Source organism: Cornus florida, unplaced genomic scaffold, assembly GCF_030987335.1.
Source record: "Cornus florida cultivar Cherokee Brave unplaced genomic scaffold, ASM3098733v1 CherokeeBrave_3.0.0_Hap2_Chr02, whole genome shotgun sequence".
Classification (NCBI taxonomy): Eukaryota; Viridiplantae; Streptophyta; class Magnoliopsida; order Cornales; family Cornaceae; genus Cornus; species Cornus florida.
In genome coordinates, this window is record NW_026775572.1 from 17845731 (window position 1) to 17862136 (window position 16406).

The 16406-nt window shown below is 34.2% G+C and overlaps 2 protein-coding genes across 3 annotated transcripts; one reads left to right on the forward strand and one right to left on the reverse strand.

The window, feature by feature from the left end:
* The first annotated feature begins 233 nt into the window (after positions 1-233).
* Positions 234-5506, forward strand: LOC132293987 (uncharacterized). Of its 2 annotated transcripts, none has more exons than XM_059791685.1 (3): positions 234-374; positions 4790-4988; positions 5078-5506. In XM_059791685.1, exons 2-3 carry the CDS (start codon positions 4803-4805, stop codon positions 5168-5170), a joined length of 279 nt encoding a protein of 92 aa, XP_059647668.1. In that variant the 5' UTR covers positions 234-374; positions 4790-4802; the 3' UTR covers positions 5171-5506. The 2 variants fall into 2 exon arrangements, with proteins under 2 accessions (XP_059647668.1, XP_059647669.1); XM_059791686.1 differs by lacking the exon at positions 234-374 and adding an exon at positions 547-652.
* Positions 5507-9428: 3922 nt separating this feature from the next.
* On the reverse strand, positions 9429-10967 carry LOC132293988 (transcription factor RADIALIS-like). The gene is made up of 2 exons (XM_059791687.1): positions 10505-10967; positions 9429-9720 (listed from the first exon to the last, which is right to left on the reverse strand). Exons 1-2 carry the CDS (start codon positions 10725-10727, stop codon positions 9716-9718), a joined length of 228 nt encoding a protein of 75 aa, XP_059647670.1. The 5' UTR covers positions 10728-10967; the 3' UTR covers positions 9429-9715.
* Positions 10968-16406: the final 5439 nt, after the last annotated feature.

Below are 16406 nucleotides of genomic sequence, written 5' to 3' on the forward strand. Positions count from 1 at the left end.
TTTATTAAGAGACTTTTACTAAATGATTAAGTACAGTATTAAAGAAAAACTTTAATATTAAAAAATTAAGGTATAACTTGTTCCCCACCCCAAGCCATAGAGCAAGGATTCAGTGTTCTATTACCCACAAGAGTTCCACTACGTGTCACAATCTCAATGGTCTTCTACTAAAAAGTCAAAGTCCTTCGATTTGTGTCCAATAGAAAGCCAAGTTTCAGGCCCTAACCCTAGCCGTCTCTACACTGAAGTAGCCTGTTTCTTAATTCAACAAAAAAAACAAACGATATAAAATAAAATGACAACTAAAAGAGGTATTTAGAGAATTCTAGATTTCTTTCAGTTTCCTCTTCATTCTCAGTAGTATCGTGATCGAGGTAAGTCTATGGTTGTTTGCGTTCGTCTTGTCTATTTTTGAGTAATTATAGGCTGATTTTCTTCTTGTAATTCTCAGTTACAATTGCTTTAATCTAAGTCGGCGATTTTTTTTTTTTTTTTTTTTTTTTTTGAGTAATATCAGGTGGCTTGTCCAATTTGATGATTAATTGCTATCAAATTGAACAGTTTTGATCTATTTAGGATTAATTTCTAATTCAAACTGTATTTGATTGTTTTGTATCACTGTAAGTGTAAGTCTGTGAGATGGTTTCACAAGGTATGTATTAGATACTTGAAGAATTGGATCCCTGTGAGAATATCCCTGAGACAATATATATAGTTTTAGCATCTGTTGTTAATTTAGAAGTTTTAGAGAGCTTTTTGGGTTATGCTATGTGGACGTTATTATGGTTATGTAAAGCTGTTGTGTAATGTCTCTTTTTGACATTTGATCGAGCAGTTAGGGAGCAATTGCGAGAATGATTATTTGGCTGCCCATTTAGTTATTTTTATTACTTTTTTATTTTTATTTTTATTTTTATTTTATTTTTATGTGGTATTGGTGAAACGTGCACAGCTCAATGGTTTATTGATATGTTGAAAAGGTTCCTAATATATTTTAATTTATGAGGTTATGAATTTTATTAAGTGGTACCTATATTATTTATGTGGCCTTTGACATGAATTAGTTACTTGTTGGAATTGGTAGCAAGTAGAATGAGCAATTTGTACTGCGGCAGGCAAGTTGGAATTTTGATCCTATTTTTCCATTTGGGTAAAACTTTTATGGCATCGTTGCAAGGATATGCTGTGCTCTTTCTCTTTTTATGGTGAATTGTGGCATTTCATTCAAACTTGGTTCGATTTAATTGTAGTTAGTTTTTGCAAAATAATAAAAAATGTTAGGTCTGTCTTAGAGATTATGAGTGGGAACCCTATCTCGATCCAATCCCGTGAAGTAAAACTCCTTCCTGAGCTCATCCTGCCCTGACCTGAATCTAGACAGTACAGTTCAAGTTATCATGTTATGCACAATTTTTTTAAAAAAATCCAATTCAAAATATTTTAGATAGGTTATTCTAGGAAAAAAATTTAAGTATAAGCTATACTTAACAATTATGTGTATGAATTTTATGATTTCACACTTGGGAATTTTAAGGATAATGAAAAGAAAAAGACTCTAATAATAGATTAAGTATCTATTCATATTTTTTTAAGGATTTCCATATCAATTTGTTTGGTTGACAGTTTTCTAAGTACTGAGTTTAAAAGAGGCCTTATTTCAGGAAATTTTCTTTTACAGTTCTCTCTAAGGGTAAAGTTGATATTGATATTACAGCTTCAAAAAGGAGGGAGAGAAATGGAAGTGGTTTAACACATAAGACTTAATATGGTTAAGTAGTTGGTTCTTACTCTTGGCGACTTCTTGTCTTGGTACAACTTACAGGTTTTCATATGTATTTATTGTGAGAGGGCATAAACTATTTGTAGTTGAAGGTTGACGAGGCAGTGTTCATGTGGACATGGTGGTTTCTTCTATTCATCATTGATCACATTCACTCTGTTCCATAGGATAACTCCATGTGCACTTGGGGGCTATCATGTTGGTCCAAGGCAAGGTTAGCAAACGAGGTCAGGTATTTCTTCGAGTATAGAAGTGACTATAGGTGTGGACATGATAGATGATTTCTCTCATTAGATTCATAAAAGTACAATGGGAAGTCTATACGTGTGCAGTGGGTTCATCTTTGAGGCAGCAACCTCGTAGGAGGGGCGTGATCAGTTTCAAGGTTGCCAACTCTGGTTTCTCCCTCTTTTTTCCTTTTGCCAACTGAATATATGCTGAGACCCAGCAGCCTTTGTTTTCTCCCTCTGTTTTCTTAACTTCTTTTTTCCAACTAACATTTCACAAAATTAAGCTAACAGTGATTTTCACAGGCAAAATCTGCATATGTGTGAACATTTAATGAATCTATGCAGAGACTCAGACACCCAACAACGAATATTTTAATTGCTAATGCTTTTAAGCTTACCCTGTTGGTGCTGTCCGATTGCCTACTTTTTAGTTTTTTTCTACTCTAGAGAATTAGTTAATATAACTATAGCATAAAAATTCAATAACCACTATAACATGAGAAGAAAAAAATATATAAACTCAATTTTTGATAAAATCATTATAAAAATAATTTGACTTTTTACTCAGCTACATTTTAATTTTTTTGGGTGAATTTGTCCCTAAATGCATGTTTCATATGTTTGGAATAATATTTCTATATGTTTGTTGTTTTCAGGATTCACTATTTATTTTTTTTAAAAAATTAGAAATCTAATTTAGTTCTTTTCTAACTTGTTTATTTCATCATCATATATATATATAGTTTTTATATGGATGCATATATATGTGTGTACCATGGTTGTTAAAATCGTGATTTTGAGTTGTAGAATCACACAATTCTACAACTCCAACCCCCAAAAATGATCCAAATTGCAATAAAATCGTTCCTTTGATAGAATCGGTGGAATCGCACGATTTTATGCGATTCCACCGATTCTACTTAATTGCCTGTTGGAGTATTTTTTTGGGCTGGTTCCTTCATTTGAGGGTTGGGCTACAAAATAAGAAAGGCTCAACACACTTCGGGCCCAAACTCTTACATATAAAGATGAAAAAAAAAAAAAAAAGAACGCAACAGACTTCGTGTTTGGGCAGACAGTTTCTCTTTGCGAAAGTCCAGAGTCTCCAACAGCTTCAATTCTTCGACCTCGCAAAAGCCTTTGACAGCTCCTTGCCTCCTCCTCACATCTTTCTGAAGTTTAAACAAGGTGTACCATGTTTGAAGTTTTGAACTTCGAAACTTTTATCTGTTTGATAGAAGTCCGGAATCATATTGAGCACTCTATCTTGAACTTGACCATTGGGTTGGGATGTTAGTATGTTACTCCCCATGTATTGTAAAAGAACAGTGAAATAATTTCAGGAAAAAAAATAGAGATCAGTGGAGTCTTCATGGGTCTATGATATGTTTTTCTCTCTTTCTTATTTACTTTTGTGTCTTTAGTCTAATTCTAAAGTAACTGATGCCCATCCAAATTGGATTCTATTCAAGCTGGAGCTTCTAAATAGCTTAATACTTTTCTTCCTCGTTGAAGTTTTGGTGCAGTGGACCGGTAGTGATTTTGGTTGGAATTATTTTTCCATTCTGATTTCTGTTTTATATTATATTCTGACTTTGGAATAACACTTTTATACAATATATTTTGTGTTTTGGCCTTATTCTTCCTATATTATACACATTATTCCTGAAGAAGTTAGTTTGAATTGTTTTTTTACAAGTTGGTAGAATCTTACGATTCACGATCCGATTCTACGATTCCGATTCTATAAAGCCCAAAACGATTCTACATAGAATCCCGATTCTAACAACCTTGGTGTGTACACATTTTTCTGATATAAATATCAGTAAGGTGATGGTTTGCTGTATATTTTTACTTTAGAAGTTCCAAAAAAGAAAAAAAAAAAGAAAAATGCTTTTTAAAATGCCAGATTTTGCCTTCTATACATCATTGTTAATTGGAAGTTGTCTGAGAAAGTGTTAAATGTTTTTGGAGATCTCATGAAATCTCTTTCCCCAGAACTTGCTGCAATTTATTTCTATTCAATGTCACTGTCAATTCCTGTATACACAATGGATGAATTTCTGACCCCTAATCTGTCACTCATGTTTGAATGAACTGTCTGTGTATAGAATATTAATATATGAATTCTCCTTTTCGGTTTTTAAGTTGGGTGAAGCTCATTCTAGTGGTTTATTAGTATTGTTTGATGACTTGAGAGTTTAGAGTTCGAGGCTGTAAAAATTTGGTATTGCATTTCATGGTACTTGTTACGTGAGGGAATGATATTTTATGTCTTCATGGAATTATGGCATACTGATTTTATTTATTTATATATACATCTGCATTGTGCTTCTGTTGCCTTAGTGTGAAGAAAGTGAAAATTGGTGTGAACATGTATGTAAGGTTATAATTTGAGTTTGTGGGAGATCTGATTATATATATTTCCATTAGCTCCACTCTCAATTTATACCTTAAAATGCGAGGTTGGGGTTGTGTGGCCATTATGTGCTCCTGGGGCAATATCACCCTGTTGCACAATAAATACTTATTATGCATTTGAACAATTTTAAGATATTTATGTGCATTTTTTTTTTCCTGAATTATTTATGTGCATATTTGTTAATTGAGGAGCGTTGCTTTTTTGGCTTGTTAAGATTTTTACGCCTTTATAATCAGATCCCTGTATTGTAATTGCTTTGGTTTGGTGTGACATTAAGATGACTCAGAGTCATTGCAATATGTCGTTTAATAATTTTCTATTATTACTGTGCTGGTAATATGATGCCTTTTATATCAGGTTTTAGCAACAAATGGCAACAGAAAAGAGTCAATCCGAAAACCCATCACCTGCTGCCCCGAGTCCGGCGGTCACTTCATGCCGAAAGAAGAAGTCGGAAAGTGCCACTTTCTTGGAGGATGTAAAGGACCACATCGATGAGTTTATTCATGCTTCTATGGATGAACACAAGACTTGCTTTAAAAAGAGCATTCAAAAGGTTAGTTGCAACTTCCATGCCATTTCCAGAACTTTTGCTTAACTGCATAATCTGTCAGTGCTGATCCACTATATTCGGTGTGTTTTCAGATGTTTGGAATGTCAAAAATTGTTGCAGAAAGGAGTTCCAACACCAAGGAAGTTGAAAGTACTTTGCCCCTTCAAACAACTGTATCTGACTAGAGTGTCTTCTATGCTTCTTTAATAGCTTGATATCATAGTTTAAAACCGCATCATCATGTAGAGCTAATAATTTACGATTTTAGGCATGTATGAACTTAATAGGATTTTGCGATGGCATATGTTTGATTATCATGGATGAGTATGTTCCCAGAGAAAGGGGCTTTAGTTAGTGGCATGTATGAACTTAATAAGATTTTGCGATGGCATATGTTTGATCATCATGGATGAGTATGTTCCCAGATAAAGGGGCTTAGTTAGTGGCAAGGTAAAGTTTTGAAGAGTTCTGAAAATGACAATCTTATCTACGACTGAATAGATGTGGTATCAATTTTGTTATATGGATTGTTTATGTTGTCGTGGAATGTATCAAGCAGAATCTTTGTCTGGAAATGGAAGTAAACCATGTAAGTTATAGTTCTGTGATGCTTCTGTTCAAGATTTACATTTAAGCAAAGATATTGGATGGTTGTTTTATGTCTGTGAAATTAATTTGGTAGAATTGTATGTGGGATGGTTTTATTGTTTGTCCTGTTAAGTTGTGTTCTTCATGAGATGAATGCCAATAGGATTTTGATTTTCTTCCTCTGTTAAACATTCAGGTAAACCAATGTGTGGTGCTTGATTATTTGAAAGTAGGCAAACAGATCTATAGTGTTGCTTAAGTTCACTTATTTGATTAGCCATACTTGTTCTAAAGTAGGACATCGTGACCTAGTTAGTAGAGCGTCTAGCTCCTTGAGCGGGCACATCCGTCTACTTCAAACTTCCATCTTTCGTTATTGGGTGTGATGTAGGTATTGGTAAACCTTTACCGCGCTTCCATCCTCCTCCTTTTGTAACTCCTGATAAACGTCCATTTCATCTCCTGTATCAGTCTTTACTGAAACAGCTCCTGAGCGGTATATAGGGAAGTTTCTAGTGGAGGTGCTGGCCGTATGTTTGTACCACCACATGTAGGGGGATCTGGCTGAGAAATGCGCCATACGGCCAGGAATATACTTATATATACACACACACACACACACACACATACATATATATAGTACTTGTTCTAAAGTATATACAGCCCATCAAAAAGTTAATTCTACCACTTGAAATTATACTCCTTCAATCCCAAATTAAATGTCCTATTTTGAAAATATTAACCCACAAAAACGTAATTTACAAAAATGTAATTTGGGACGAAGGTAGTACATTAATCCTATCACTTAGAAATTAATTTCGTGGGGCTTTGTTTTGTTTGATAAGATAGGAATGGAGGCAGAGAAGTTTCATTAAGGTAGATCAAATGTGTGAATACATTTCACTAGGTTGGATAGTTTGAAAGAAATTTTTTGTCGGAGTGATTTTTATAGTCACACAAACTTTTTCACAAATTTCTCACAAAAGATGTTAAAAATTGCACTATGTTTGGACATACAATTCTACTTTTTCTTTTTGTCTAACCAAAAAAAATAAAAAAATTGGAATTATCCATTTAAATGAATGGTATAATAATCTGTATTTTTCTGTCTGAGTGTGTGAGAAAATTATTTTGTTAGATTTACACATAGGGGTGCAAACAATTTATTTTCGTTTCTTTCGCTTCTCTTTTCACGGTTTTTTTTTTCGGTGGAATCTAATAGGAAATTTGTGTAGACTCAGTCGATTCAATTATTCGAAACATTGGCTAATGAAATTAGAATATAACCATGTACTACAACTCCAATATTACTTGAAATTGGGTAACACAGTATACACGTGCATCTTATGTGTAGCGAGAGGGTGGTTGAACAAACCACACCTAACCCCATGTACTCTGATTGGCTCACTCTATTCGATGCCCGGAAAACCGTAATAAATTATAAATTTGATAGCTTGACTTAGAGGCCTAAATGAACGGAAAATTAGCAACACAAACAGAGCCTAGGATTTAATTTAATTGAAAGTGGTCATTCTTAATTAATTAATTAATTTAATTGCAATAATCAAATGTTGAGCCCGTCATTTCATGTGTCGTTTTATGTAAATTCTTTCTATTAATGAATGGTACATGGATTTGGGCCTGCCAATTATAGCTCTTCTAAGCTTTTTAATTAATGTCTAAAATGGTATGGTCCAAATTCCAATGGAATTCTCCAGAATGAACCACTTTCTATTATTTTATTTTATTTTGACGAATGTTAAGAATGGCTGCTTTTATTTTAAGAGCTCTTCTCATTGGCTATTTAAAATTTTATTAATTATTCTTTTTTTATTCTCAAGGAAGGTGAAAAATATAACATACTTTAAAACAAAACTCGCCTTTTAATGATAAAATAATCCTTTAATTTTTTTTTCATTACCTTTGTTTTATCTCCTCTCTCGATCCATATACGTGTAGTATATATATGTTTTTTATTACCTTTATTTTTTTTCTTTTATTTCAATTGCCGCCACTAGTTATTTTTTTCCTTTCTTTTTTCCTTTATTTCCCTTTTTTTTTTTTTTTTTCTAAATTGTTGTTGCCTTTAGCCTTTTTTCTGTCCTTCCTTTCATTTTTTTTTTTTAAACCAGAACAAATAAAAACAATGAAATGTTCACCAAATTTAGAAAAAAAAAAATTTTAAACCAAATTGTTATTAAATTTTAAACCAGAACAAATAAAAACAGGGGAATATTCACCAAATTTGTTATTAAACCAGAACAATTTAGATAAAAAAAAATTTAGAAAAAATAAGAAAAAAAAAAAATGAAAGGAAGGACGGAAAAAAAGGCCAATGGCAACAATTTAGAAAAAAAAAAATGGAGGGAAATAAAGAAAAAAGGAAGGAAGAAAATAACTAGCGGCGACAATTGAAATAAAAAAGAAAGAAATAAAGGCAGTAAAAAATATATACATACTATACGTATATGGATTGAGGGAAGAGATACGAAAAAGGTAATGAAAAATTATTTAAAGGGTAGTTTGTCTTTAAAAGATGAGTTTTGTTTTAAAGTAAATTATATTTTTCACGTTTATTAATAATAGAGAAAGAGTAACTAATGAGATTTAAAGTAATCAATAAAAAGAATAACTGTGAAAGGACAATAGTTTAGCATTCCTCTTTTATTTTAAGTTGAGGGGTAAAAAATATGAGGTAACAATAGCCTTGTTAGTAAATACTAGTAGTAGTAAACTTTCTAAACGTAGAGAGAAATCAAGAAATGAGCACCACCACATTCCACGTACAAGAGTCCACATTCTTTAGTCCCTAGTAGAATGGTCCATGGAAAAAAGTGAGCCTACCATGATAAAAAAAAATGTATTCTTTATGTTGATTTCTGATTACCCTTTTTTACCATATCTTTTTTTTTTTTTAGTTCTTTTTGAGGGATTGAACCTTGTGTTTTTATTAATAGAGTAATGATATTGAATCTGAATCTCTAAATTTGAAGCAAATAATTATTGGTGGAGTAAGGTTCACCAGTCCCTATCGTGATTTAGATTCGATTTTAAAATTTGAAATTCAAAATATTTATTTAGTAGTACTTAGTAACTAGTTATACGGTTCAATAGTTCCGAATTTTTAAATTCTAAGTAAACAATTGTTGGTGGTGTGAGGTCTACCAGCCCCGATTGTGTTTTACGTTCAGTTTTGAAGTTTGGAATTCAAAATATTTATTTAATAATTACCTAGTAACGGTATCTCTTTCCTTTCACCGTCCACCACACTTTTGAGAATTGCAATTACAATTTAGAATCTTGTAACAAGATAAAGAGGATTTAAGATGATTTGTCTGAGCCCTAATTCTCCAAATAAATATATAAATAACAAGTGAATTGAACCAGAATAAATCCAAACTATTGATTAAAGAAAAAATAATCTTTTATGGCTAGATTTGTGGGAAGTAGGAGTTGCACTATAGATGTATCCATTACTACGAACAAACCACCTCTACTCATCCCCTATTTTAGGAGGCAGTTACAATATGCAGTAATTGGGTAAAATTTTCAAATAAAACAATTTCCCGCTTTTTCATTTTGCTTCCCCTTTTGCTTTCGCAGTGTCTCTCTCTCTAACTCTGTCTCTCTCACACAGACACACACTTGGAAGTGCTTCTGTTGGTACTTGATATCACTAAGCTCGGATTTCTCACGATTCAGGAGGATCTGAAGGTCTAAACGCTGATTCCTGAGGTCAGAGATCTCTAAAACCCTAGATTGAATCTGTTATTTCAGCTTGCTTCTTTGTTTAAACTTGGATTTCAGTTTGCATTCTCATTTTGAATTGTTCAAGAAGAAGATTGCAAATCTTGCTAAACAAAACACATAAATACACAATTTCAATTCATATAGAACAATTCATTACACTGGACATAATAGAAGCACAAAGCACAGCTTCGTTTTATGTTCCTTGGATCACAAATACAAATTTCAGAAACTAATTAGACGATAATTAGCACAAAAACAACGATAATAAACGGAGGAATCACTAGCTGCGATTCTTTAAGTACTATATCCATATATAATCTTAGGAGGAGAAGAGCAATGCATCTTTATTACATCCACTTCAAGGTCGTACTTAAAAGGACCTTCAGAGTTTTTCATCCTGCATGGAAAAAAATAAAATAAAAAATTAAGAGCAAGTGACTGAGGATACTAACAATGATATGATATTTGTATTTTCATATTTACATGTAAGTATATAGATTTATATTGATTGTATCATATCAATGATACATGTGGTTTAATCTATAATTTAAGATTAATGGGCAGTGTTGGGTGTATAGATAAAATCAAGGGACAAAATAACAGTAAGAACACATGTATTAATTACTAAATAAGCAATAAATGTTAACATCATGAATACTATAGCAACGTGAACAATATGACATATAGAGAACCCATGGGTGGTGCCTAAATTAGAAGAGAAGTCAAAAATGTCTTGATAGGCCTGATTTTGTTGAGGTGTTATTTTCAATTGTCTAACATTAGTCTTCATTGTAACAGAGTGTTTGCTCGAAGCATCTAGATAAAATAGAATGAAAAGGCATGATAGATGTATCTGATTCAAAATGATTTGTTGAGCTTAGTGTTTCCTAGAATAGTAGATGGAGATAGCCTTATGCACACGAGAAAGAACTCAAAAATTGATGCTAAGAGTAGCAATATCTTGTAGCTTTAGCTACCTATACTTGTGGTTGATGGTGGTTCCTGATTAATAACAACACCAGCAGAGACTTTTTTTTGTTATGAATTTACTAGTTTAGAAATGTTAGGAGGGTGAAGCATGATAATGAAATGAGAAATCAACATATGAGGTGATAGTTATATGTCATGACTCATGGGGTCACTTTTGTTCATCTACGTGAGAGACTTTTCGAGTATACTACCTCGATACTTGGGGAAGGGCACTTGGCCGTTCTCGATATGCTTGACGTCCTCCACAAGGACTTCATAATGCTTCTTCACTTCCTCCGCGGTTTTCCCTCCAACGGCCCTGGCGACATTGTGCCAACGGTCAGGGGTGTCCTTGTCATACACAGCCAGAGCCTTCTCGAAGGCTTTGTTCTGCTCAGCAGTCCAGCTGCGGGAGGACATTGAGCTGGATGCCATTTCTTTTCTGGAGTTTTTAATGCAAGGAAGGAAAGGAAAACAAGGAAGAAATGGAACAATTTAGGGTGATTATAAGAATCAGCTGTTTGGGATGGTCTAGCTAGGAGAATCGATGAATTCAAGGTGAAAAGAGAAGGAAATGGAAAGGAATAGCTAAAAGGCAAAGGAACAGTGAGGAGGAGGAGGGAGAGAGAGTCAACAGATGAACTCTAGTCAAGGGCTGATATGTGTAAAGAGGTGGCAATGGCTGCTCTTTATAAGCTCCATGGAGGGGTGAGGTGGGGTCATGCCAGTTGCCGTATAAAAAATTAGGAAAATTATAGATTTTTTTTATGATTTGTCTAACCACAAAATGGAGGACAAAGAACAACAACAGGGTAGAGGAATCAGTATCTCCAAGAACTTTAATTTTTTTACTTGTAAGAAAATATCAGTTAGAATTTACCTTATCAAGCTAAAAACACACTTTTAAAAGTTATGAAAGCAGAAGTTACAGATGATAAACCCACAAAAGAAACTTCCTAGAGTTTTGTTTTCGTATTCCTCTTGTTTAGGTAGTGTTTAGTATATGAAATTAGTATTCTGTTCACGTGGTTGGGTTTATTGCAATTGCCCAATTATTGGATAATTAGGTAACTGGCAAAACTTTAGAGGATAAGCATGCCACTAAAAGAAAAAACATGTTAGGAAAATAGCACCCTCCATGAAATAATTCTCTTGATCCATGCAATCATGAAATCCCATCTTGTGGATCATCTGAATTGAGAGGAAATCTACCGATTTTTATATGACATTGCGTTGAGAGCACTGAATTTGTGCCTTGGATTTTAAATCCAAAAAAAATTAGTTCAAACTTTGAACTAGTTTAGATAATAAATTAGTTATATTTAAAATCCATTGGAACCTACCTTATAAAGTCATATGAGAATCAATGGAATACTAATCTCTAGAAGGTTTCTTTCAATCGAAATATAAAAAGATTATTCAGATTTCATTTGATTTATAGTCCGCAGAAAATCCCTTCCTTTCCTTGATATTGGGTGGGCCCAAATCCAATGGCCGTACGAAAGCTTTCACGAGTTTGCCGCAATCCGGTTTTATTCGTTTTGGAGTTCAGAGGCAAAGATAGCCTTCTTCTTTAGAGATGATCTTATGCCTGTCTGTACTTTGTCCTGAACAACATTACAAGCTTTTTAGCTGGCCAGCTGAGTCCGTACAATGATTATGTTTATGTTTTTGTGCAAGAAAAGGTGAATACATGTTATCTACTCTTTGCCATGCGGGACCCTTCACTGAATCTTGTGTTTTTTAGCTAGGATTATTAGTTCTCTCTCAGATTGGTGTTTGTTCACCTGGAAATTTTTTCTGAACATGCAACACACTTTCTATGTCTCTTATGCAATAATGCCTCTGAACATGAAATTTCTTTCTTATCTGTGTAAGATCTGCTATCATCATAGTTTAATGAGAGCCCTCTTACTGGTCTTGAGTGTGGATTGGGGTATGAATTACCAGGTTTGAGTAAAATGTTAAAATGGGAATACGTAATAGTGGTCAATGATTTATTTATGACAACAGATAGGACTTGGTCTTTATTGTGTCGAACAGATTAAAAACACGTCAGTAAAAACAACATACACAGGAAAATCTGTAGATGATTTGTTTTCTTTGTTGTTAGCTGTTACTTCATGATGGCGTGTTGGGGCTGTAAACATAGTTGTGCTTGCTTTGAATTTTGTTCACCATGGGGTTGGAACCATAAATGGAACGATGCTTTTGGTCATTTCGCAAGAAAAAAAAAAAAGTATTTTGGCCTTTTGCATTTCTTTGTAAACATATGGTTGAGCTTGGATTGGCCCATACATCTTTTTTACCTATTTTACTTGTTTATGGTGAAGATCTACATTATATGTTTGCTGATATCAGGTCAGTTATGGGCAGCTGATACATAATCTTGTAATAGAATCTTTTTTGGTCCACTTGGGTTGTTTTACCCTCCTCTCCTTTTTACTTTTGCCTTGGATTTTTCTAGTGGAGGCCTCATTTTAGGGATCATCTGGTGGTTAGTGTGTTTCATGCCTTCTGACTGGGTCTTTAACCTTTCTTTTGCTAATCATGGATCCTAATACGAACTTGCTTAAGAAAACCATCTCTCGTCATTGGCTGATTCAATGAGAAAACGAGCCTTCCATTAGTCATATATATGAAGATTGCAAGAGGCTCTCCCCATGCTAGCCCAGTTGTTTGCTATTTAAATACGATATCAGTGCTACATGACATGCTTACTGAAGCTTATAGTTGTCTGCTTTAGCTAACAAGACCATATAATGCATTAATGCCTGACGAACTTTCTAGGAAAGCAGCTAGAATAAATCATATATGAATGACTTGGTGCTCGATTAAGACATTTCTCAATCGAGGACAGGACATACTTTTAGGAACATAAATATCTAGGTTCATTGCATTCTTTCTATCACGTAAATAAAATTATATTGAATTCCTAGAGTATCATCTTTTTGAGGTTGACGGTGCGATAGCATATGGCTTTCGACTGCAAGTGGGCTAGAGTAGCCCCAACCTATGGGCCTATGTTGGATAAAATCTTGAGATTCCACATATTCTAAAATCCCCAAAACAATTCTTGAAAACTTGATATTAAAAAGAAAAAGAAAAAGAGAGAGATACTAAAAAGAATTGGAACGACGTGTAGGAAAGCTTTCTGTAGTAGGGAAATGCATGATGTTCTTTCTTATAAACAGTGATTATGCCAATGTTTTTGAATCTTTTAATCTGGCTAAGCTGGGAAAAAGGACTGCTATGTTGTGCTAATCTGGACTCACTTGGAATAGTTTTAGTTTCTGAAAGAAAATTGAATAAAGTGAATCTAAATAACTTGGTATGTATTTAATATGGCATGCTTAAATGGCACTTAATCTGATCTTTCATCATCTTATCACTTAATTAACTATAAGAGAGATAGATGTTCCTTCACAAGATTTCATGTCATTTTGCCATTTCTTATCATTATCTTATATACACATTACCAGATAGAATTTCTCACTAAACGCAAGCTATTACTATGCTTCTTAGTTGAACTATTACGAATTTTCGGAAAAATTGGATGCGTGGTCAATACAATCAAGTTGCGTGAGTCTTGTTGGTGAGATATCGACCACATGCTAATGGGGCTGCCGATAATCATTACTTGAAAGTTACAGCTACTTAAACTGACCTTTCCTTCATCTTATCATCTAATTAACTATAAGTATGATTTTCCTTCACATGATTTCATGTCATTTTGCCATTTCTTTTCATTTTCGTAATATATACATTACGAGATAGAATTTCTCACTAAACACTAGCCTTGACTATTATTGTTTGTTGAACTATATATTGTGATTTTTTTGAAAATTTGGACGTGTGGAGTTGCACGAGTCTTGTCGGTAAGGTATCTACCACATGCCACTGGGGCTGCCAATGATCATTACTCATTAGTTGATAGTTACCTGTAACCTTTTAGAATCTGTACGTAAAAAGTGAAGCTTTGAGATTAGGGATGCACCTCTCCACTATTATTTAGAATCTTTATCATCCAGTATCTCGTATAGAAAGTGACATATGCAGATTCCTTTCACTGCCTTCATCGGGGTTTTCTTCTCCAGTGGTCCTGCTTCCAAGTTGAGTGACCTAGGACTTAGTGGTCCAAGGGCATTACATTGATCATGGATTTCGCTAAACATATTGTACTTAGTAGGGAATGAGATGGGGGATTACAGCCTACGAATGAGGATCATACACCTGTGTCTGTGATTAGTAGGGAATGAGATGGAGGATTACAGCCTATGAATGAAGATCATACACCTCTGTCCGTGATTTTCAGGAATTCTGAAGCCATACAGAATAGCTTCTTAAGTTGATAACTCATGTGTGGCTTAAGTAAGTTGGATAAGATATGATGATACTCAGTTGGACATGAGCCAAGCAAAAAAAGTGCAAAAATTTCATATCGAGTGTAACAACTTGATGTGGAGTTTTGAGTGTCACCAATCAACTGTTCTTCCTTTCGGCCAATGATGTCCTAAAGATCCAAGTTATTGAGGACCATGCTAGGATTGCTAGGCTAGATTTGTGTAGGAATTAAAGATGGGAATTCAATGATTATTTCAAGGCATCTTAGGGGTACCACACGCCCACAGCCGACATTGATACTAACGTTGGCATTGAGTCTCTCATTTCCTCATATACTGTTTCCTGTTGTCATTGTCGGGAAAGCGCCAGTGCTAAGTCAATGTTTTTTTCTTGTCTCTTTGGAGCGTTTTCTTTGGAAAATACTGCACTTCAGGAGTGAAAAACAATTCTTTAGCATCTTGTTCTCAGTAATCTTTTCTCTCATTGAACTTTAATGTCCGGTTACTTACAAAGGATTACCTTTCTTTTTCGTTTAATAACAACCAATCATTTGGCTATCCTTTATATCCTAAATAACAAGATCTTTTAAGTGATTGTTTGCATATGTATGGACACATGCCTTTGAATCTTCTGCTATTAGTTAAAATGAGACAACTAATTCTGAATACTTGAACTGGACATTCAAGGTATCTAGTAGGAGCATTGTATGGTTTTTAAGAAGATCTTTAAGGGTAGAACATAGGCTTCATAAAATGTCATTTCATTGATCTTTCTGTGTGGCTTGTCCCAATAATGACCATGTTCATGCACTCAGTTTATGGGTGAGAGTTTTGTATGATTCAATTGTTAGTTGGCAGGTGATCGTATTTAAATTGTTCGGTGTTTTAGAATGTTCCCCCACTTGGAAACGTTAATGTTTTGGAGGGAGAGGAAGAGCAAGATTCAAGATTTGTTGGGACACAACGGAAGCAAAAGAAAACAACAATTCAAACCACAACATAAGATATATACGTAGTTCATCCAAAATTAGAGTTACATCCACGGATGAGAAGAGATTTACTATATATATGCAGAGATATTACAATAGTAGAGAATTTCAATACCGGACAATGTACACAAACTCTTGACCGAGTTCTCCGTGTACTCCACGAGACTTCCTCTCTCCATCAGTATTCACTCTACCAAACCCGTAACTCACCCCTACCATTAACGTACTCCCTCATGAAACTACATCTCTCTCAACTCATAACTCTCAGCAATAGCCTAAGCCTAAGTGTCTATTTATGAGTCACATATCCAATTCCTTTGTGGATAAGGATTATAATTTCTTAGAGTCCAATTCACGTCTCTATAAGAAATTACCATAAAAATACATTCTAAAATAGAAACTAATAATAATGGGAATTTGAGATATAATTCCTAACAATCTTCACCTTGGCTCAAGTTCCATTACGTCAATTATCGCCTCTCATGGCAATTGAATCTGCACAATTTTCTGCAACTTCGATCTTCTCGATCTTATTGCAAAACTCGAATTATCCCCTCATTATACGTTGCTCAATCAGTCAAACCCCAAGGCTCCACCTTGACTACTCAAGCTCCATACCATGTAACCAAGCCAATTGATTCCACCTACAACTGAAGCCTGTTGTAGCACATGTTGAGACTTCTTGTGTTTTCTGAATCTCCTTCACCTTTAGTTCTGATACCAGTTGTTGGGACACAGCGGAAGCAAAAGAAAGAAAGAAAACAATAATTCAAACCACAACA